General features: G+C 37.8%; 1 protein-coding gene across 1 annotated transcript; it reads left to right on the top strand.

Annotated features, from left to right (window-relative positions):
* The first annotated feature begins 16735 nt into the window (after nt 1-16735).
* Nucleotides 16736-21001, top strand: LOC113468611 (apoptosis-inducing factor 3-like). The gene is made up of 5 exons (XM_026825674.1): nt 16736-17309; nt 18058-18333; nt 18589-18772; nt 19639-19724; nt 20487-21001. The coding sequence occupies exons 1-5, from the start codon at nt 16784-16786 to the stop codon at nt 20999-21001; spliced, it is 1587 nt and encodes a 528-aa protein (XP_026681475.1). The 5' UTR covers nt 16736-16783.
* The last annotated feature ends 3711 nt before the right edge of the window (nt 21002-24712 follow it).

Genomic DNA, 24712 nt, shown 5'->3' with positions numbered 1-24712 from the left:
CATGTGTACCTGGAATGGGGGACATTTGAACATGACTGTATAGTGTATAGTACTTATTTTATAGCCTCTGGGTATACAGATGATTAGATTCACATTGAGCTATGAGATAATTATGCACCTAACCTATACAATACTGCATAGTGCATACCACTAAGCAGGGCCTATCACAGATCACAGCCTAACCGGACACCGGAGCTAAGTCCAACAATATTTCCTTCGTTGCAAAAAAAAAAAAAAAAAAAAAATCACGAACAAAAATACTAGGGGTGGATGTGTTTCACCAAGCTTCTTTTTAGCAACTAACAGTCTGTTAGCAGCCCTGTTAAGCATATACAAATCAAATGGAACTTACATAAACAGGCTGTTAGCTTAACAGGCCTTCGAAAGCTGTGTCCACACATAGTTGACGGCCGCATGTGTGGACAGTGTGGATACAGCTTAAGGGGTAAAAAAATATTGATCCTAGGTTAGGTTTAGCCAAGTTAGGAGCTGTTGAAGGAGTCCGACCCCGGGGTGAATGGGACCGAATGATTCCCCTTGTCAACATCCCCTGCCACTAAGTGCAATACACACAATACTGCATACCACGGAGTGCAATATGCAATCACGGGATGATAGAGCTGAGAGCAACCTGTATCAAAGTGCACTCAGGTAAATTATATGTTACTAATAAACAGGGTAACTTTATCATTATACACTTTGTCTCACTTAGCTTTAGAGTTTATCTTTTTAAATAATAATATTGCCATCTTCGTAGTTCGTATAAGCAGAACCCATCCTTCAGAGCTTTTTGCCCCTACACCTAAGCCTCGGAGTGGGCTTTTCGTGGTAGTTATGGTGTTGCCAGCTTACGTTAGGTGCGAATCGATTCCCGCCGGGGGAGAATTTCATCCCAAACAGATAGGGATTCGTTCTCTGAATGGATGATGTCTTTCTCCTATCCTGTCCTCCAGGTCCTCCTCTCTTCGATTTCGAGACTTTATGAGCTCCGTTGTTAAATTTCCCTGTTACTCAACGTTCCGTTGATACAGTTGGAGAACTTTCCTAAATTCCATGTCAACAACAAGAACATTAAATTTGATTGGTTCTCACTGATTCAGCCTAGCCACAAAATTCTCAAACCTCATGAAACAGACTATAAAGTGCATAGACCACTGATGCACCGAGTGCAAGTGCAATCTTCTCTAGCAGATAGGTAATATAGGTACCATCATGTTAGTTATAGGTACTAGGTGCATCACTATGCAATTGTACCTTTGTCTGTTGTGGTGCATTCTGCAACATGATGATGGTGCCTATATACAGTGTTTCTCATGTGATGCATCCAATACCAATGAATCCAATGTCAGTAAGTAAAACAGATGAGATTGGATTTTAACTCAAAGTTCTACTGTTATGAGGATGAAGAAACTTTCAAAGGAAGTGGGGGAAGTTGAAATTAAAATAGCCCATAAAAGTTACCTGATAAAATGTGGTCAATTTCTTTTTTGCAATTCTTTTAATCCATGTAGACTCTGTAGTGGAAATTAACCACTGGGTGCTGGGCGAGTTTGATAACTGGGGAGTTTTCTACCACCTAACCCTCAAGGCTCTATTATTCTGTGATCAAATTCTCAAAGTAATAAATCATGAGGTAGCTTGGCCAAACTTTTTTGCGCTACGGCGCTCCTTAATAAATTTCCGTACATCGCATATCGTCTGGAATCGAACACCGTGCCTTCCCGTTTACCAGACGAGTGCCTTGACCACTACATCACCACCGAGATATTGGCAACCCGCTGATTTACACCTACCTAGGGCTGGCTCAAACTATAGTGTTGTCAACGATTCAGTTGGACCACGCTGTACATTATGTTATGCTTAGAGAGCAACGATCTTGTGTCTTGTGGTCTCATCTTCAGCAACCCACGGACTGTGAGACCAGAACATTAACCGTGAATCCTGAGACATTAGCGTGCAGATAATCTGATATTGTGTCTCACCAATCACAGAGCTTCATTCAACACCTGTGTGCAAAGTGCAAAGATTGCAAAAGCGTTTCTACATATACCTGACTCCTAAAGGAAAGATAGTTTGGAATTTCAATTTCAATACGCATAGATGTTACCTATGCTAAACTTTGGTCTACTCCCTGTTGTCCCCCGGCCAGACTAAAGCAGGACTGTGATAGTCTGTGATACTGCTAAGGTTTAAATCTGTTATAAGTTTAGGATAGAGTTAGGTTGTACATTGAATCTAGTGTAAACTTCAACGTATTGATGTTTCCCTTTCAGTGAAAGTAAAACGAATGGACATCGACATCACACTCCATGGCTATGAAATACAATGCTAATGTTGGTGAGGTTTAGATTTTTTGTTGTTATAAGTACCTAAATAATACAGTATTGTAAGAGTTAGCGTAGAGATAGATGAAGCTTTTAACCCTGGAAGGAGATTAGAAATAGGCTGATGCTACGAGTTTTTTTCTTTTCGCAATTTTCATGGTGGTAGTGGTGGGAACTAGGGAAATGGTTCAATGTCAGGGAGTGATACAGTTCCATTTCCCACTATTACCACCTGAAAATCCTATATTGTGTTTCTTCTTTCCCACCTAATGAGGAACATACTACGGGATGGGCATGCTACGACACAGACCACGTAGCAGTTGTTTTATTGCTGTCACATAAAGAGTCCGTTTAAAAAGTACTTTGTTATTTGAAAATGTATGCCAAGTTACCTACAAACACCCACTTGAAGTACTCGAGGGTACACTTGACCAATGTGTACAAGACCTTTCTTGTTTGGTCACAATGCGCATGCGTAGATAAAGTTATAAGATGCGCTACAAGACTAGAGACACTGAATTACAAAATTAGTGGATGTGTCAAAAGCTCTTCTCTCACTATTCAAAGGGTTACAAGATTAGTGGATGTGTCAAAAACTCTCCTTGATATTCAAAGGGTTAATGATGTCGCTGGTGAAGTGGAAACAAAGCTACAGCTGATTAACCCTTCCGATAACGAGATTGATGATTTGTGTACACGCATGACTGAACTATTTCCTTGTCCTTTCCAGGGTGGATCACTTGGAATTACCGCCACATGTTGTATTCTTGGTCCTTTGCCTTTGGATTTATCGAGCTCAATTTTTCTCCTTTACTGTACATCAGACTCCGAAAAATTGGGGTCGAGGGGGCCCGGCCACCCCCTCTTCTACTTTTGAGCCTCATTTTTCTTGTGAACTGTAGGCCAGACTTCGAAATTTCGGAGCATCTATACCCCCCCCCCTCCCCCCCCCCCCCCCGTCCATTTTTGTGTTTGTTGTTTGGACCCTCGGGCCCCCCCTCGGCAAAATCCTGGATACGGCCCTGATAACTGGCTTTAGTAGTGAGCCCAAAATCTAATAAGCAAAGTCTCTTTATGTGAAGAACATGCCTATCACCCCGAATACCCAATCGGACATTGAGTCAATTGAGAAAATTTCCCTTACAAATCTTATAATACTCCTATGTGAAACTCAATCATGCTCCAATTACAAAATTTTGTCAAAATCAGACAAACCATCTTGGAGTTATAGTGGAACAAACAGACAGATTCATGTATGGGCACAGGCAAGCATGGTAGACGCATAATAGGCAGGTCAAAGATAGATAGATGGATAGACGATAGACCTTACTTTATTCGCTCATTTTGACAAGTGAAAACGAAACAATCTGATTATTAAAAACCGCAGCTGCCAGCATCAGTTTCACAATATTTGAACGAACAAACAAAAATTGAAACTTCCTAGAACAACAAGCAACCAAGAAATCTCTTCCCTATCTATTAGTGTGCGGTTAACAATGTAAACATGATTGCTCCTTTTACTACATTCTCATTTAATACAAAGATTTTATATTAGACTTACCCAACCAACAATTAGTTAGGACTAGGTACCTCAAAAGCTGTGTACTTACGAGAGGAACTTACCTGTAGTTAATGCTATCCTATTATAACTAAGTACCTACATACCTTATCTATTTACCTAACCCACCTAAGAATAAAGTTCAATGGCCAAATAGTTTTAAAGTAGGAACCTACCTATACAAGTAGGTACATACCTATTATGTCTTGAGATGACTTCCAGGTAGGTACAACACTAAAGGATTGGTTAAGCTTATACGAATCTACGACGATACCTACCTTAAAAAAATGGTAGGTATATGAAGATGAACTTTGAAATGGTAGGTAGGTATTCCCAGCCGTTCAAAAATTACGATGCCGCTGATGGAACTTTTGAACCATACTGCAAATATTAATATTCCTGTTTACTGATGTTCAAATATTATGAAGCCCCTTAGGCAGGAACTTTTAAATCATCTCTACTGCAGATATTCCTGTTTGCAATAGAGTTCTTCCACCCTAGACTTGTGGCACCCTGTCACCATTTTTTTCTCAGTGTATGAAGTTGAACTTTGAAATGGTAGGTAGGTATTTCCAGCCGTTCAAAAATTACGATGCCTCTGATGGAACTTTTGAAACATACTGCAAATTAATATTCCTGTTTACTGGTGTTCAAATATTATGAAGCCCCTTAGGCAGGAACTTTTAAATCATACTGTAGATATTCCTGTTTGTTGGAGTACCGAGTATTTAAATCATCATTATCAATTATTTATTTATTCAGTGAAGCGAGCCAAGGATTAAGATCTCTAAAGTCAGAACCCGACCAGCAAGACATTACGTAACTCTAAAGTTCCTTACCGTTGCCAAAAACCATCTCCAGATTAGAGATAACAAGTTGTCATAGATTAACCTCTAAGGTCAGAATCAACCAGTCGACCATAACGTGAGGGCAATACATCTGCAGGTTCATAGATCACAACATTCACAACACAAATATCAAGTATGTGTTTTTGTCCCCTGGAGCATCGTTTAGGTATCGTATACTTTTCACTAATTTATCTTTATCATTAGTTCTCCCTCCTATCCTACATTCTCTTGGGTATTGTTTTCTCTTCCTTTATTCTCGAGTCTGGTCAAATTGATTCCAAGAAGTGCTAATTTCTTTTTAATTATTATTTCTTCATTTCTATTTCTCTTAAGAACCCAACCTATTGCCAATTTATTAAATGCTTTTTTTCTCCTTATTTTTTCATTATTTCCTTTGTTTTCATTTGTGCGGTAGCGAGAAGAAGGGTTTATGGAGCAACTCAAGCAATACCCATCAAGGTAACCCATTATGCTTTTGTTATCAATCACAGACAGCGGGCAACTTTCACAAGGGCTAAAACCTAAAAATTTTTAATTATTATTTCTTCATTTCTATTTCTCTTAAGAACCCAACCTATTGCCAATTTATTAAATGCTTTTTTTCTCCTTATTTTTTTTTCTTTTTTTCATAAATACTTCATTTATTTTTTTATTTGTATCATAGGTAGGTACAATAAATTGGAAAAAAAAAAATATCTATGATGACACCTATGCTGTTTTGATGGATGGAAATTTTTTTAGAAGTTACCCCATAGCCTGATTCTTTGTTTTCATTTGTGCGGTAGCGAGAAGAAGGGTTCATGGAGCAACTCAAGCAATACCCATCAAAATAACCCATTATACTTTTGTTACCAATTACAGACAGCGGGCAACTTTCACAAGGGCTAAAACCTAAAAGCTTAAACTCATTATTTATTGCTGGAATCTGTTTCAAGTTTCTTATGAATTACACCTTATAAAATGAACTTTGTGTTCTCGTTATACAAAATGAAACTAAACGGCCATATACAAATTTTATATGGTAGCTAATGCTCAGTTCTCCTTATACAAAATGAAACTAAACGGCCATATACAAATTTTATATGGTAGCTAATGCTCAAGTAGGTACAAGTATAGAATATGCAAATAAATCCATAAGTCCTGCAGTGAAGATAGTTTTCTTGAAATCTTATAAAATATTTCAAACATAATTATTGCAATAGTCTAGTCTAGTTCTATATTGGTCTGGCAAGACAAATAGACGTACCGGAATAAGAAACACTAGATTTGATGTTGGAGATAAACATTAATTTGGTCCAGAGAAGTATGTGGGTAATGTGACAACAGACGTGGGACCACGTCTGTTATGAAGAGCAATAACATGGTACAATTGCTGTAAGCAATGGTCTTTGACTGTAAAATTGATCTTATCCTTCATGTAAGATACTGAACAGAAGTGCTCTTCAATAAATTTACATCCTTCATTCTTCAGATCCAAAGCAGTAGGGCATACAGTAAGCAGGATGCTATAAAAATTAATTAACACGACGGAAAAGCAAAAAAGTCTGCACTTTATAAACAAATACATCAGGAATTGAAGGGTTTTGTTGCACTATTTCACCCATACTCAATTCACTTCTACCTTGTAAACCATCACTTTTAGAAATGAACTCAAAATACACTAGAAATTGATCTGATCTATGATTTTTGTAACTTGCTATTGAAACTTCTGTTTCGACATTTGCCCAAGAGGCAGTATTTTATTTTCGAAATAATTAACAAAAAAACTACAGAAAGATTTCCATTTCCATACATGTTACCGGGCATTTTACTAAATACACTAGAAATTGATCTGATCTATGATTTTTGTAACTTGCTATTGAAACTTCTGTTTCGACATTTGCCCAAGAGGCAGTATTTTCGAAATAATTAACAAAAAAACTACAGAAAGATTTCCATTTCCATACATGTTACCGGGCATTTTACCGAACTAACCAGCACTGCTCATTTACTCGTTAGTGAATGGAAGGGGTATCTTATGTTTCTAACATGCGTGTACGGCGTATTGCATCACATGTTTATTAGGCGCAATGTCTTCTCGGGTCTTCAATCTACAAATTATACACCTTGTCTTCCCACACATAAGCCAACAAGCATGGTGTTCATTCAACCAGAAAAGCATAGTATGTGAATTTCCAGTTATCACATTAGAAAATTCCTTTGTACACAATTGAGTTCCTTCCTGGAAAAGTATGAAATAGAAATTAATGTAGAGACAGGCTGTTAATTCTCTTCATTAAGGAGCATTGGGAATTGAAAGACCAGCCAGAAAAAAAAGTTCATTTCACACATTTCTCTATATTGGTCTGGCAAGACAAATAGACGTACCGGAATAAGAAACACTAGATTTGATGTTGGAGATAAACATTAATTTGGTCCAGAGAAGAATGTGGGTAATGTGACAACAACAATGAAAAGATACCTGGATATTCACCACAATACACTCAATGCAGAATACTCCAAATATATGTGACCGTTCCTCCTTGACGTCATACTCATACAACCAAATTGAAATACACCCAGGAAATCTAAATCTGAAAAATTCAAGCTCTTTATAACACTGAAAATAGTAAAAACTTCATCCCTTCCTCATCTTTCTCTATCCTTCACACATACAGAGGGCAAGGGAATACGAAGGGGCAGAAGGAGAGAGGTAGAGAGAGTGGAAGAGCAGAGAACTTCAACATAGCAGAGAGTGATTAAAAAAGGTAATAACGAAAAATCATGAAGAAGTGGAAATAAAAAAAAAATAGCTTCTAGGACATAAAAACTGTCGATGGAATCATTATAAATATAAAACGAAGGACAGGGGGGAGAGAGGGAACCATAAGTACTGGGGGACGGAGAGGAGGAACAATTAGGATCAGTCAGAATATCAAATATCAGTGACGTAATCTGAATTTCTGATTTGTGAGAGAACAAGTGCCCAATTCTTGAAACTTGAAATATGTATGTACGAGTCGGTTGGATAGAATGCCCGCTGACACGTATAAAGTTCTGTACTTTACAAACAAATACATTAGCTATATTAACAAGAACACAGTAAATTGTTATTCACAAACCCACATTGCACCCTCGGGAAAGTAGTCGAGTTAATGAAATCTTCAAAGCATAAAATAAATAAAAGGTGAATTTAAACAAATTAAAAATTAATTAACACGACGGAAAAGCAAAAAAGTCTGCACTTTATAAACAAATACATCAGGAATTGAAGGGTTTTGTTGCACTATTTCCCCCATACTCAATTCACTTCTACCTTGTAAACCATCACTTTTAGAAATGAACTCAAGATACACTAGAAATTGATCTGATCTATGATTTTTGTAACTTGCTATTAAAACTTCTGTTTCGACATTTGCCCAAGAGACAGTATTTTCGAAATAATTAACAAAAAAACTACAGAAAGATTTCCATTTCCATACATGTTACCGGGCATTTTACCGAACCAACCAGCACTGCTCATTTACTCGTTAGACTCTTCGAGCCTAATCCCACAATCGACACTGGGTTCCATTAAAATTTCATGTGCCAAAGGTAAAGGATAGGCGATGGAGAGTTCTTTACGAGCAAAGTCCCGAGGGATGTTCCTGTACACTAAGTACAAAGTATCCACATTATTCCAGAGTCGGAACAAAACGTAAAAATTAACGGGGCAATCTTCTCTAATCCGATGGACAGGTCAGAAAATTTTAAATTGTTCGAAAAAATAAATCAAAATATAGCATCTTAATTTTATTTATGACAAGTTGACGACAGTTGAGTAGACCCACTTGTTATCAAGCTTCGTCAAGACGTCAATAAAGTTCATAGCCTCATATAGCTTGGCGATAGTAACTATTACCTCCTAAATGTGTCAAGTCGCATATATAGCATCTTAATTTTATTTATGACAAGTTGACGACAGTTGTGTAGACCTACTTGTTATCAAGCCTCGTCAAGACGTCAATAAAGTCCATAGCCTCATATAGCTTGGCGATAGTAACTATTACCTCCTAAATGTGTCAAGTCGCACTTTTACGAGGAACAACAGCAACTGCTGAGTAGTAAAAAATGGGACCTAAAAATAAAACTCATTTTACACTTCATCGGTTTAGGTTCACACTTCATTCAGCAGAACTTGTACAAATTTGACACACACTTGTAAAATATGTTGGAAATAACGATATAGAGCTAAAAACCGGCTCAACAATGGAGTAGGAGGTAGCGAGATTAATGAGCCGTTTCGCCCCATCAGGAGCAAAGTACGCGGGACTTGTGAGGTATGCGCTGGGGTATTTGAAAACATAAACATGAAACAAATAAATCCTTTCGGAAAAGTCATACACAACATACCGAGGGGTTCTGACACACGGAAAACCAGAATTAGATGAAGGACGAGAGCATGATTTTCAACAAATATACCGCCCTTCTCTACCTAAACGGGTAGAGAAGGGCGGTGTTATAGAATATGCGGGGGAAACATTGCTTTCTGGTCTATCTGACTTGCCTCACACTTCATTCAGCAGAACTTGTACAAATTTGACACACACTTGTAAAATATGTTGGAAATAACGATATAGAGCTAAAAACTGGCTCAACAATGGAGTAGGAGGTAGCGAGATTAATGAGCCGTTTTGCCCATCAGGAGCAACGTACGCGGGACTTGTGAGGTATGCGCTGGGTATTTGAAAACATAAACATGAAACAAATAAATCCTTTCGGAAAAGTCATACACAACATACCGAGGGGTTCTGACACACGGAAAACTAGAATTAGATGAAGGACGAGAGCATGATTTTCAACAAATACACCGCCCTTCTCTACCCGTTTATGTTATAGTGGGAATATGCTGGGGAAACATTGCTTTCTGGTCTATCTAACTTGCTTAAAACAATGTTGAGACTAGCATTCCTTGCCATGGTGTCATTCTCTGCCTTCAACTGATGCTCAGAAGCTTCAGTAAAAGTTTAAATCTAGCAGATCTAGCATTACCTTGCACCAAGCCATCCTTTATTTGACCTTTAGGAATCATTATCTCATTGAGATTCAGGGAAAACCTCATCTACATCCTCTCAGCTATTAGAACGTTGATAAATTCATCGGTGGTTGGGTAAACCGTCGCATTTCGATAGACACCTCAGGAGTGGAAAAAAGAAAACTCATCCTTACTCGGGGCACCTTTTTCCCCGAGTTGAAAAAAAACTACTTTTATATTTGGAATAAGTTAAATTCTTTTCGTATATCTTGTACACATTCCTCTGGCGAAAAACCACTTTTCCCGTTAAACAAAAGAGGGCACACAGCACACACGTAGAGGAACATGGGAAGTTTTTCTTTTTTCATCTCAAAGCTTTGAATGAAACACATACAGCGGTCAGGTGAGAGAAAAAAGCTTAGATATTACTTTGGGAGACGAGTTGTGAGAAATATGTTTGACCATTTCCACGAAATGCATAGCTCTGGTTGTCTGTGGCGAAATTATTCTTAGAATTAAGGTGTGGACGGAGAGCTCGTAAATAACTTATGAAGCCATCTCTATGTCTGTATTGACAAAGTTCAGTCCAAATTTCAAGACTTTGAGTCGCTTGGAAGAAAGAATTTATTCTGCAGTTCTTTCGGACCAGCTTCTAATGAATGTTCTGGACCTGATGGTATGGCCCAGACGAATTTACTGGATATAATACAAAAAAATACTTTATGTCTAACTTATACCAAATCCGAGTAACTACAATTATTTGATGCTAAAATTTTTCTGCAGTTCTTTCGGACCAGCTTCTAATGAATGTTCTGGACCTGATGGTATGGCCCAGACGAATTTACTGGATATAATACAAAAAATACTTTATGTCTAACTTATACCAAATCCGAGTAACTACAATAAATTATTTGATGCTGAAATTCAATTCCTCGAGATTTTAGCTTCAGTCAGTTACAGAAATCCGGACTGTTCTTGAACGAAAATTAATTCAGACAGTAGTCATCCAAGGCAAAACGACAGTGGTAAGTATTTCAGCTAAACGACTCGTGCACGATATTAAAGTTTCCTCATGTTGGAGGGGGGTTATAAAAGACAAAAATAAATTCTTTGTATATTTCGAGTTCATTTCAAGCTGAAATTATGAACGTGACCAGCGTACATAAAACTGTTTTGACCTTTGGGGCCCTGACAAACACTGACGTTACAAAGAGTTTCAGCCTCATTCTTTAAATTGTTCATACCATACAAACTTACTTTTTCCATCTGAAGTTCGGCATAAGGTTGAGGAAGCGTAGAGTCGAACTCGGGGGCTAAGAAACGAATATCTTTCGACTCGAAACATCCTTGCAGATATGGTTTGATAAGGACTCGACCATGAGATGTTATCAGCAAACTGTCCAGTGTTATGATGGGGTCATACTTCTTCCTCTCGTCATCTGTAACAAAGAGAGTACCATTTCATTACATTATATTCCATTCTACTGAAATTTCATATCGCTACGTTACTTTCAATTCCCTTGGACCATTTTCTCATTACATTATATTCCATTCTACTGAAATTTCATATCGCTACGTTACTTTCAATTCCCTTGATGATAAGGACTCGACCATGAGATGTTATCAGCAAACTGTCCAGTGTTATGATGGGGTCATACTTCTTCCTCTCGTCATCTGTAACAAAAAGAATACCATTTTCTCATTACATTATATTCCATTCTACTGAAATTTCATATCGCTACGTTACTTTCAATTCCCTTGAAAATCCCTATTGCAGTTTTGAAAAGATTCGACCTACATAGATAACAACTGAATTGATTTCTTCTTTCCCAGAAGAAACATTAGGATGATGCGACTGATAGAATGCAAGATCCGGGGATCTTAATTTACGTATAGAATATTCCTATTCCAAAGGAGACAAGCTTTGTCATTTATCTCTGGAATAATTTAAATTCCGGAAGGATACAAGAATATGATGTACATACTAAGGTATGTATAATTATGTTGCATAATTAATAGCTCTTATAGAGCCATTCAGAGGTAAAAACATTCAATTTCAGTTCTACTTATCTCGGACGTTTAAACAATAGAGTCTATATTATGTACCGATTTACATACAGAGACATTCTTTATCAGGTAGTAAGAGAGCTTCTGACTTTATGAGTGTCAAGAGACGAAAACGATGTTTATAGAGGGAACTTAGATAACAAATTTACTACATACAAGAACCATCAACTTTGAACGTTTAAACAATAGAGTCTATATTATGTACCGATTTACATACAGAGACATTCTTTATCAGGTAGTAAGAGAGCTTCTGACTTTATGAGCGTCAAGAGACGAAAACGATGTTTAAAGAGGGAACTTAGATAACAAATTTACTACATACAAGAACCATCAACTTTGACTATGAGACCAATAAAGTGGGAAAATTGAATTTGGGATATAATGATCCTTGTTTACAACTACTCGCTGGGGTTGAATGACATTAAAATGGACATCAAGTGTTCTGGCATTGATTAGATTTGGATGGAAGTGGTCATTATCTCAAACTCTCATGAGGACATGGATTGATATAATTACCTTCCCACTCTCGCTGGGGTGCTGGGGTTGAATGACATTAAAATGGACATCAAGTGTTCTGGCATTGATTAGATTTGGATGGAAGTGGTCATTATCTCCAACTCTCATGAGGACATGGATTGATATAATTACCTTCCCACTTTCCATACTTGAATAAGTTAAATTCTTTTCGTATATCTTGTACACATTCCTCTGGCGAAAAACCACTTTTCCCGTTAAACAAAAGAGGGCACACAGCAAACACGTAGAGGAACATGGGAAGTTTTTTCTTTTTTCATCTCAAAGCTTTGAATGAAACACATACATCGGTCAGGTGAGAGCAAAAAGCTTAGATGTTACTTTGGGAGACGAGCTGTGAGAAATATGTTTGACCATTTCCACGAAATGCATAGCTCTGGTTGTCTGTGGCGAAATTATTCTTCGAATTAAGGTGTGGACGGAGAGCTCATAAATAATTTATGAGGCCATCTCTATGTCTGTATTGACAAAGTTCAGTCCAAATTTCAAGACTTTGAGTCGCTTGGAAGAAAGATTTTATTCTGCACTTCTTTCGGACCAGCTTCTAATGAATGTTCTGGACCTGATGGTCGACGAATTTACTGGATATAAATTCAGACGAATTTACTGGATATAATACAAAAAATACTTTATGTCTAACTTATACCAAATCCGAGTAACTACAATATTATTATTTGATGCTGAAATTCAATTCCTCGAGATTTTAGCTTCAGTCAGTTACAGAAATCCGGACTGGTTTCTGATTTGTGAGAGAACAAGTGCCCAATTCTTGAAACTTGAAATATGTATGTACGAGTCGGTTGGATAGAATGCCCGCTGACACGGATAAAGTTCTGTACTTTACAAACAAATACATCAGCTATATTAATAACAGGAACACAGGAAAGAAGACAAGGAAGAAGCTTTTTTTAGAAAAAAAAGTTCATCTTTTAAAATTGAAAAAAAAAAAGTTCAATATCAAAGCAAACGTGACAGCTTACTTTTTTTATAGAAACTTTTTTTTTCTTTTATGATTAGGTCCAAATTTCCAGTCCTATTCTAACATTGTTGTGTGGGACTACACAGTATGAGAAAACAACGAAAGGAAATTTGTATTTCTAGACTTAACTTGAAGGTCATATCGTCAACCACTACATCACTGCACAATGGTTCGAGTCCAAGGCAAGTGATACAAACTTAGTGAGGTTCACTACAAATTTATTACTTGGGTAATGATATTTGTGACAAGCATTCATTGTTAACACAATTAAAATTACCTTTTTTCCAGAAAGTAGAAAAAAATCCTCCAGACTTCACCTTTGAGATACTTGAGCTCTTTGCAGACCTGTGGGAAGGGGGGAAAAGTTATAATAGTGCTTATTTATACTGCTCGCATGGGACTGAAAAGTCCCTTTACTCAAGTAGTAGGCTATCACTATTATTGTGGTCAAGTTCTCAAATTATATTGAGGATAAAATTCCATACCTCGGCTGGGATTGAACCCACCCCCTCCTGTTTACCAGGCAAGCGCCTTGACCACTACACCATCGAGGCAGGTAAAAGTGAGTAGAAATTGACATTTTTCAAGTTCTATTCTAAATCTAAACTCTACTTCTTCTTCGCGCTCTCTCGTGTTCAGACAGAGTCGACATTTTTCGTCAGCCTCTCAACCAGCCCTGGCTAGAGTGATTGCTTTGGTCTGGCATTTGGTTTTGGCTACAAAAAATTTACGAGCGGATGCCCTTCACACTCAATCTTTGCTATTTCTTTAGCAAGGAAATTTCAGGGAGTTAAGTTATTAATAAATGTTACCATTTTTCCCCCTACCCAGTGGCCCTACCTAAACCTCAGTGTAAAAGTAGCGTATTTTGCCACTTACCAGCTGTGCAAGGACGAAGAGAATAGTTGGTGTTAAGAACTGAAAAGGATCTTTCTAAGAACGATTCAATCAATATTTAGGGCTGAAAAGACATTTTCTTGAACATTCTCTGAACGTATGGAGGTAGGTATTGAAAGCCATTTTTGTTTTGACTTTCAAATGCTAGAAATTGTCCATCAGGTCATTTATCGAGGTCTAAAACGGTAAACGAAGAAGAATATTTTATTCGGAATAACACAGTATAACTTAACAGAAGTTTACTCCGAAAGCTTATATCTAGTCCGAGATAAAATATGGATAGTATTTTCTATCAAATAAACGGGTAGAGATATAGTAAAGATTACCCAGCTGTAACCTCCTTTAAGTTTATAGTAATATTGTAAAAGATTTTATTACCTGCTCGCTGTAGTTGCCAAACTCTGCCTGCAACGCTAGACCTGCCAAAGTGAACAGCTGTACCGAATCACATCTAAGCTGTCTGGTCAGCACGTTACTTCTTAGCTGTAGATAGAGCTGATGCTTCCAACTCACACATCTGTGGAGATACATAGAGGTCTGGTCAGCACGTTACTTCTTAGCTGTAGATAGAGCTGATGCTTCCAACTCACACATCTGTGGAGATACATAGAGAAATAAATATACTGTCCTAATTATGTTGTTAGCTTTTGGAGAGTAGCGTTTTTGTCTTGTAAGTTCTATGTATTCAGGTAGGTCGGGGATGTGATTCCGCATATGCTGCACTTTATCCTAAACAGGTAGGTTTTCAATCTGGCTGGCTTTCTCCTATCTTGTCCTCTTTATCTTTTTGATTTGGGAACACTAAGACCTCTGTTGTGCACATGATATGACATAGTGTCATATAATCTGGCAATTTTCTGTGTCATCATATTTGTCCTCATTATGTTGTTAGCTTTTGGAGGGTAGCGCTTTTGTCTTGTAAGTTCTAGGTATTCAGGTAAATAAATATATTGTCCTAATTATGTTGTTAGCTTTTGGAGGGTAGCGCTTTTGTCTTGTAAGTTCTAGGTATTCAGGTAGGTCGGGGATGTGATTCCGCATATGCTGCACTTTATCCTAAACAGGTAGGTTTTCAAACTGGCTGGCTTTCTCCTATCTTGTCCTCTTTATCTTTTTGATTTGGGAATACTAAGATCTCTGTTGTGCACATGATATGATATAGTGCCATATAATCTGGCAATTTTCTCTGGTATCATAGAAGTTTCTTGCGGTACATAGCAAAAATTTGATGCCATAGGTTACGGTCATGTTGTCGAAGAGAAAAATTGCCAGATGGTAGTATGTTGTTGTTTTCAAATGTTAGGCCATTCTCCCAATAGCATCCCAATATTCTTCTACGATGTTATTGCTGGACTTTAGTGCAGGACAAGTATGTCGGTCTGCCATATCGTGTGATTCTCCTCATTATGTTGTTAGCTTTTGGAGGGTAGCGCTTTTGTCTTGTAAGTTCTAGGTATTCAGGTAGGTCGGGGATGTGATTCCGCATAGGTCGGGGATGGTGCACTTTATCCTAAACAGGTAGGTTTTCAAAAGGCTGGCTTTCTCCTATCTTGTCCTCCTTATCTTTTTGATTTGGGAACACTAAGACCTCTGTTGTGCACATGATATGACATAGTGCCATATAATCTGGCAATTTTCTGTGGTATCATAGAAGTTTCTTGCGGTACATAGCAAAGATTTGATGCCATAGGTTACGGTCGTGTTGACGAAGAGAAAAATTGCCAGATGGTAGTATGTTATTGTGTTGTTGTTTTCAAATGTTAGGCCATTCTCCCAATAGCATTCCAATATTCTTCCACGATGTTGTTGCTGGACTTTAGTGCAGGACAAGTATGTCGGTCTACCATATCGTGTGATTCCAACTTTAAAGATATTTTACATCGAAAATGGTGTGCTGTTTAAGACGTTCTAACTAAAGACTTAATAGTCAATACTCACCTAATACCTCTCAATGAGGGCAGATAGAACTTGACACGTAGATACAGAGTGAAGGCGGCTAGGTAAGGACACTTATTGGTGGCAGGGTTAGGCAGAACTCTGTTCAGACGGGAGTCGGGCGGTAGAAACACGAAATCCCCGGACACTAAAGCCGCCAAGCCCAGGGTGAAGTTTTCGGTAATATACTCGTTCTGAACCACAACCTGAGAAAGAAAACAAGATGTGATGCTCTATCATTGACAGTATGACACCATGGTCTCGTCATTTTGTCTCCCACCAGGTTACCTCACCTAGGATATAGGATGTGATGCTCATTTCATAGATTTTTGACGGGGGTTTTACCCTCCGATTGGCGACAAGCTACCCGCCAACTCACATTAACCTCAGCCAGTCTGAGTGGGGCAATTGGCAGTGATTCTACCATGCGTTTTGACATCGAATCGGTACCTTGCGCTTCGTGTATTATTGACCTTCTTGTGATTGACAGAAGGGAAAACTACTCAGAGTATTGGAGAGATGAGTGTTGCTTTTCAGCCAGTAGCTGGTTAGTAAAGACAACAGCTGTCACACAAATAAACTTTGGTTGGAGGATCTCTGGGGAACAAGCGGGTTCGATGTCCTCTGTGTGGTTCTTGCTTTAGTTTTATGACCGGGGACATTGAAGATTTCCCAGCCTTGAATCCACTGCCTTGTTACAAGGTTGATGTTGAGGATGGTATGGTGTATGTAAGCATCCAGCAGAGAGATCTCATGTACAGCTCAAGATACAGTAGATTGATAATCCCTACACCAAGTTACAAGACAGATGAAACCTTCGTTGTGATTGGTGGAGGACCTGCAGCCGCAATATGTTTAGAATATCTGAGACGCTTTGGTTTTACAGGAAGGTTGCTCGCTTTCATGAAAGACGCTGAGTTGCCCTATGATAGAACCCGGCTGAATGACAACTTAGCAGTAGATGTCAACACTATCTTACTAAGGAATCAGGAGTTCTATGATCAGATGAGAGCAGAAGTCTTCCTATCAACCTCTGTGGTACATATGAGTGCTAAAGATAAAACTCTAGTGAGAAGTGATGGTGGTGTGACGTCATTTGATAAAGTGTTCATAGCGACAGGTTGTGAAGCAAAGCGTCTGTCTCAAGATGTCCCAGGTGCTATGGATGCTATAGGTATGTTCTATCTGAGAACACCTAGTGATGCCAATGCAATACATGCTGCTCTCAATGAAGACATTGACTTGGTAGTGGTAGGTAGTTCCTACCTGGCCATGGAGATGGCAGATAGTTGTCTCAAGATGTCCCAGGTGCTATGGATGCTATAGGTATGTTCTATCTGAGAACACCTAGTGATGCCAATGCAATACATGCTGCTCTTAATGAAGACATTGACTTGGTAGTGGTAGGTAGTTCCTACCTGGCCATGGAGATGGCAGATAGCTGTCTCCCTCATGTTAACTCTCTCACTATGATCAGCCGGTCGGTTTATCCCTTCCACAAGGTATTTGGCCAAGTGTTGGGACGACGTACTAAAAACCAACATAGGACGTCAAACAGATCTCACATTCCAAGCTTTTACCACAGGGAACAAATCTACACAGGGACAACACTACATACTCGTATTGTTCTCAGCTCTCACTCTTGCTAGGGATCTAAATTTCCCTGGTGAGAACCTTAGTACTTCTTATTGTTTTCTAATACTAATGCATGTTTTATTCATTTTCCTTCCTTCCATTTCTCTTACCTTCTCGGAGGAATTTCCCTTCTGATTTCGCTTTCTCCAGTACCCAGATGGTCATTGTTTGTGTAGGGGATACATTTGCCACACGGTTCCTAAAAGGTAGTGGCGTAGAGATGACACCAGAGGGTGCAGTACCCGTGGATCAATATCTAACTACCAATATCCCTTATGTGTATGCAGGTGGAGACATTGCCTATGCTCCACTTCATCCTTACTTCAACACGACCACCACTGGGTCTCACTATCAGATAGCACAGGTACATGGCAAGACTGCAGCTTCTAATATGCTTGGCAAACCTGAACCACTCAAGACGATTCCTTTCATTAACGTAAGCCTCGGTGAGATCAATCTCCAATATGCGGGATGGATTAAAAATGTAGACAATGTGGAGATCATCGGGAGTTTAAATGAGATGAAGTTCGCAGCATATTACATGGTTGGGGATAAAGCTACAGGTTAGTAAGGAGGGGAAAGGTTTTTGTTTTCAGTGTGACTCGCCTGATAATCAAGGAGGTCGCGGGTTCAAATCCCAGCCAAGGTATGGAATTTTGTCCTCACTTATTTGAGAATGACAGGAATCATAGCACTAGCAGCTGCGATCAAACAAAGCATTTACTTCACATTAGTGAGGTCCAAATTCTGAGTCAAAGCTATGAGACGCGCGACGGTTCGTATTGATAAGGACATTAAGGACTATTATTCTTTTCCAGGTATAGTCACCTGCAGACTTCCAGGCTTAGCGTCAAAATTCGCGGAGAGTATTCATATGGAGAAGTACGTACAACGTCACGCACTACATGATCATGCGTGGTCACAGCATTTGTTCACGTGTGACGTCCATGATAGAGACATGGATTACGATTTGGACTTGGACAAGTTGAGAGAAATGGGACTGTCAAGACATTCAAGACCGCTTGACAATGTATAATTTGGAGCGGAAATCGAATGTGCTGTCTGATCTCTGAGAACGAAACGAGAGAAAAAGGAAAGAGCATAAATCTCTAAAATTTCTTTCCAAGATAGATGTCTTCTCCAGTTGAAGGAAATGTTCAGCCATTTAGGTACTTAAATATGAAAACACGCCCTTTTGTTGTTTCAAACATTTTCAATTCAATATTCTCCAAGAAAGTATTGTTTTTATCTACATATTTGTTGTCTGTCAGAGAACATCCCTCCGAGAACGCCCAACATATCTTAAGAAATATACTCATACATTGCTTTACCATAAATGTTTGGGACTTGGATCATTTGGATGATAAATTGTCAAAAATAGAAAACATACACACACCTTTAAAAGAGGGCGCTACAGATACTGTTGTGATCGAAGCAATCCTCTTGTGAAAGTCCCTAGTCTTAGGAATTTTCTCCTAATCGGAGGAGTAACCAGAAGATCCTAGGATTAACTCTCAGAGCTGACAAGATCAGTTACAATGTGGAAATATTTCATAGATTCTAGATTCCATGTATTCTTGTTCTTGAGTTACTGACACACAAACATTTGAAACTACAACTATTTGGTGCAGAGTTATGTTCAAGTAATGAACAGGTACTGAAGTAAAGAGCATGTCACTCCATGTATATGAGAGAGACATAGATTTTCCCTCCCTCCCATCTGTCTTCGATGTTGGGATCCAGACGATTCATGTAGCTGTTTAGTATTCTGGAATATCCTGATCTAAGTTGGACGAGGGTTGTTCTGGTTACCCGAGGCAGCTTCTTTTCATCGGGTGAGATGTCATTATTTGCTTTCGTCTTTTCAGAGTTCCCTTTCACATCAAGCATTGCTCGTGGTGGAAGCTAGAAGAACATCATCGAGACTTCATCTTTGAAAATTCTATTAATCCCCGTAGCTAAATATTGTCATTTGTAATATTGGAACTCTTGAATTTTTCAGACAGAAGCCTTAAAAGTCTCACCAGCAGGCAATTCAGAGTATTATTTTAAGTTCAGGATCAAAAGCTCATTTGCGTCATGACTAATTACAATATTATTACGAGATACAAAAACCGCTGTAATTCAACTGAACAAAACAGTACAGAACAAAATGGCTGACTTTGGTCTTTCTGTTGGCAATAATCTGAAATTACCTGAAACATGGAAAATGATAAAACATGATGACCTATCTCTGTATTCAATGACATCTCTGTAATCTGTATCGTACTAATTATAGTTGATTGGAAGCTTAATAATTGAGTTGTCTGAAAAACATATTAAAGGTAAAAAGTCCATTGGATACCTGATACATAATTTAACAGTAGGTAGCTACCCAGATAGTCCACATTACACGTACTGAATTACTGATATATGTATGAGTAAAATTATTATTTCAATTAATTGTTATATTATCAAGGGAGTCAAGGGTTAGAAAAGTACACTTTTCCTCGTACTTTATAATGATAATTGAAACTTTCTGGATCGTTACCAAAAATTTTACTCCCAACTCTGCTAATCGAGCTTTTACGTTTGAGATTATTATTATTTTTGGCAAAGAACTTTAACGGTTTGATACTTCACTGTTTCCCGTGTTAAATTTATAATTGCAATAACCCCATACAAATTTCTAATGCCTCACTGTTTCTTAATTGCTTACGTCTAAAAGTTTTTACAGCAAAGCGTCTGTCTCAAGATGTCCCAGGTGCTATGGATGCTATAGGTATGTTCTATCTGAGAACACCTAGTGATGCCAATGCAATATATGCTGCTCTCAATGAAGACCTTGATTTGGTAGTGGTAGGTAGTTCCTACCTGGCCATGGAGATGGCAGTTAGTTGTCTCCCTCATGTTAACTCTCTCACTATGATCAGCCGGTCGGCTTATCCCTTCCACAAGGTATTTGGCCAAGTGTTGGGACGACGTCTTCTAAACTTTTACAAAGACAAGGGTATAATCATGAGGACGAGCGTTAAGGTTGTCAAGGTTGAGATGAATCCAGACACATTAGCTATGACTGGGATCATCCTGAGTGATGACAGTATCATTCGTACCCAGATGGTCATTGTTTGTGTAGGGGATACATTTGCCACACGGTTCCTAAAAGGTAGTGGCGTAGAGATGACACCAGAGGGTGCTGTACCCGTGGATCAATATCTAACTACCAATATCCCCACAGAACAAAATGGCTGACTTTGGTCTTTCTGTTGGCAATAATCTGAAATTACCTGAAACATGGAAAATGATAAAACATGATGACCTACATATCTCTGTATTCAATGACATCTCTGTATCGTACTAATTATAGTTGATTGAAAGCTTAATTGAAAGAGTTGTCTGAAAAACATATTAAAGGTAAAACCTGATACATAATTTAACAGTACCTACCCAGATAGTCCACATTATACGTACTGAATTACTGATATATGTATGTATGAGTAAAATTATTATTTCAACTAATTGTTATATTATCAAGGGAGTCAAGGGTTAATACTGCACGATACTGAAATTTAATATGTTGTTGAGATTTTGTACAAGGCATTGGGGATGGGTTTGGAGGAATTATTTGATGTATACGTATACCAGCAATGTGAATACCATGTACAAGTAGGGAACTGGGGAACTTGAAAGCGAATTAGATATATGTTCATATGTGAATAGCTTTCAGATATCTTAGCTTATACAAACCCGACTTTGATATTAGCCGCTATCTGTGTGAGTATATTGAGGTTCTCTGTAGATGTTCCTTGTACGTAAGAAAAGTACACTTTTCCTCTCTTAAGTACTTTATAATGATAATTGAAACTTTCTGGATCGTTACCAAAAATTTTACTTCCAACTCTGCTAATCGAGCTTTTACGTTTGAGATTATTATTATTTTTGGCAAAGAACTTTAACGGTTTGATACTTTACTGTTTCCCGTGTTAAATTTATAATTGCAATAACCCCATACAAATTTCTAATGCCTCACTGTTTCTTAATTGCTTATGTCTAAAAGTTTTTACTTTTTTTAATGTCTGAATAATTTTCCTATGGATTTAATTTCTTCAAATATTTCTAATTCTCTTGCTTGTTTACGTCTCAATTTCAGTCAAAGTTTTTATTACAGATTCATGTTTCCTTTCTCATTTTATATTCACTTTTATGTCTTCGTCTGTGTTCTTTTATGTTTGCTTCATTAGTGAAACAGGCAGGGATTGGGCTAGGGGACTTCTAAACTTTGATTCGAGTACAAACAAAGATCCAATTGCGTAATCGAAAGAAGCTTGATAAGTGCTCTTCTTTGATGAATAAATATTTCATTATAAATTGAATTTGAAACAATTTTATTATAATAAAATTACAAGAACGTTACTTTTCTTTTTCTAGTTAATTTACAGAAGACGAAGTGGTATAGTCAGGGTTTTTATTCCATTAGAAAAGCTTAGCCTATGAACAATTTTCGAAGCTACGAACCATTTCCATCGTTTTCTTCTGTGCTCGAGGGCAAACACCTAATTTGCATTACAATGCACTAAAGCCTAGATTAGTCACGAGAGGAAAGTTTTCGAGCTGTAGGCAGGTACTGCTTTGAAGGTGAGAGTATATGATTCAACCATCCTTGTAACAGACCCTGTTTTAGTCAGCTGAGAAACATGGGAAACAGGTAGGCATTTCAGATTTTACTTTCTATTTCAGATTAAGGTTTCTTATAAAACTATAAATAATTTATTAATATTACATTTCAGTCGGTTATTTTGTCCGATAACAATATAATCAGCCTCCAAGGTAAATATTGCTTACCGTAAAGAGGTATGTATGGCTTTAAATAATTTGACAAAATTGGTGACACATATGTACATAGGTACCAACATAAGCCACAATCCTACAGCCAAGAGTTCCAACGTTAGGAATGGTGAGAGTATATGATTCAACCATCCTTGTAACAGACCCTGTTTTAGTCAGCTGAGAAATTTCCTACAATATTACAAGCCTAGGTAATCGACATTTTTACTTTTTTTAAACATGGGAAACAGGTAGGCATTTCAGATTTTACTTTCTATTTCAGATTAAGGTTTCTTATAAAACTAAAAATAATTTATTAATATTACATTTCACTCGGTTATTTTGTCCGATAACAATATAATCAGCCTCCAAGGTAAATATTGCTTACCGTAAAGAGGTATGTATGACTTTAAATAATTTGACAAAATTGGTGACACATATGTACATAAGTACCAACATAAGCCACAATCCTACAGCCAAGAGTTCCAACGTTAGGAATTTGGCTTTAGTTGCCACATGCTAAGCTTTTGCTACAGGAAACAAATTTAACACACACATTTCATTTCTCCACCACACTACAGGAGAAACACTTTAGGGTTGGTGATATGTTATACGTACATTTGGAACGTTAGGAAATTGGCTTTAGTTGCCACATGCTAAGCTTTTGCTACAGGAAACAAATTTAACACACACATTTCATCTCTCCACCACATTACAGGAGAAACACTTTAGGGTTGGTGATATGTTATACGTACATTTGCAAAGCAATTCAACTGCTAAAAACCAACATAGGACGTCAAACAGATCTCACATTCCAAGCTTTTACCACAGAGAACAAATCTACACAGGGACAACACTACATACTCGTATTGTTCTCAGCTACTAAAAACCAACATAGGACGTCAAACAGATCTCACATTCCAAGCTTTTACCACAGGGAACAAATCTACACAGGGACAACACTACATACCATACTCGTATTGTTTTCAGCTCTCACTCTTGCTAGGGATCTAAATTTCCCTGGTGAGAACCTTAGTACTTCTTATTGTTTTCTAATACTAATGCATGTTTTATTCATTTTCCTTCCTTCCATTTCTCTTACCTTCTCGGAGGAATTTCCCTTCTGATTTCGCTTTCTCCATCTTTAGCTTTCTCTTTGCTTTACTCATACAAACGAGAGAAAATCAAGAAGATGAAAAGGAAGGAGAAAGAAGGGAGAGTGTGAGAAAAATGAGAAAGTGTTGTGCTTTCTCCATCTTTAGCTTTCTCTTTGCTTTACTCATACAAACGAGAGAAAATCAAGAAGATGAAAAGGAAGGAGAAAGAAGGGAGACTGTGAGAAAAATGAGAAAGTGTTGTTTCTCTCTCTCTCTTGTTTTTACTTGTTTCCTTTCTCTCATTTTCATTTGTATGTGTTTTTGTCCCCTGGAGCATCGTTTAGGTATCGTATACTTTTCACTAATTTATCTTTATCATTAGTTCTCCCTCCTATCCTATATTCTCTTGGGTATTGTTTTCTCTTCCTTTATTCTCACTGTCCCTACCACTTTCCCTTATTCTTCCACGCCAGTTACTTCTACTTTGTCATTTACTTCTTTACCCTTCTCTCCCTTATCTTCTTCTCTGTCCCTACCACTTTCCCTTATTCTTCCACGCCAGTTACTTCTACTTTGTCATTTACTTCTTTACCCTTCTCTCCCTTATCTTCTTCAGCTCTTCCTTGTTCTTTTTTGTGCCATGTTTCGCCTCTTCCTTCCTTTTCTCGATCTCGCTTCTTCTTTGCTCTTCCCCTTATATTTACTTCGTCTTTTTCAATATTTCGATAATTCTCTCCAGAAATGAAACTTTTGGATATATTTCATGGGACAATGAAATTGTTCAAGATTGTTATATTATACCCCCCTTATATTTACTTCGTCTTTTTCAATATTTCGATAATTCTCTCCAGAAATGAAACTTTTGGATATATTTCATGGGACAATGAAATTCTTCAAGATTGTTATATTATACCTGATATTATTTGTTTGGGCTTGCTGCTTTAAGTAGTCACAAAACAAGTGCCAGTGAAAATAGCATGGTGTCAAAAACTGCTCAATCACTGTTACTGTAAACATTAAATTTCTATTCAAGAATTTATCC

Source organism: Diaphorina citri, unplaced genomic scaffold (assembly GCF_000475195.1).
Source record: "Diaphorina citri unplaced genomic scaffold, Diaci psyllid genome assembly version 1.1 scaffold791, whole genome shotgun sequence".
Taxonomy (NCBI): domain Eukaryota; kingdom Metazoa; phylum Arthropoda; class Insecta; order Hemiptera; family Psyllidae; genus Diaphorina; species Diaphorina citri.
This window is presented reverse-complemented; position numbering and strand designations above follow the sequence as displayed.

What these genes read in the sequence shown, in the direction of transcription:
- LOC113468611 (XM_026825674.1), top strand. Translation starts at nt 16,784, where the DNA reads ATGACCGGGGACATTGAAGATTTCCCAGCCTTGAATCCACTGCCTTGT. An exon ending in AGGTGCTATGGATGCTATAG is followed by an intron (nt 17,310 to 18,057) that starts GTATGTTCTATC and finishes ATGTGTATGCAG; the next exon opens with GTGGAGACATTGCCTATGCT. An exon ending in TGAAAATTCTATTAATCCCC is followed by an intron (nt 19,725 to 20,486) that starts GTAGCTAAATAT and finishes AAGTTTTTACAG; the next exon opens with CAAAGCGTCTGTCTCAAGAT.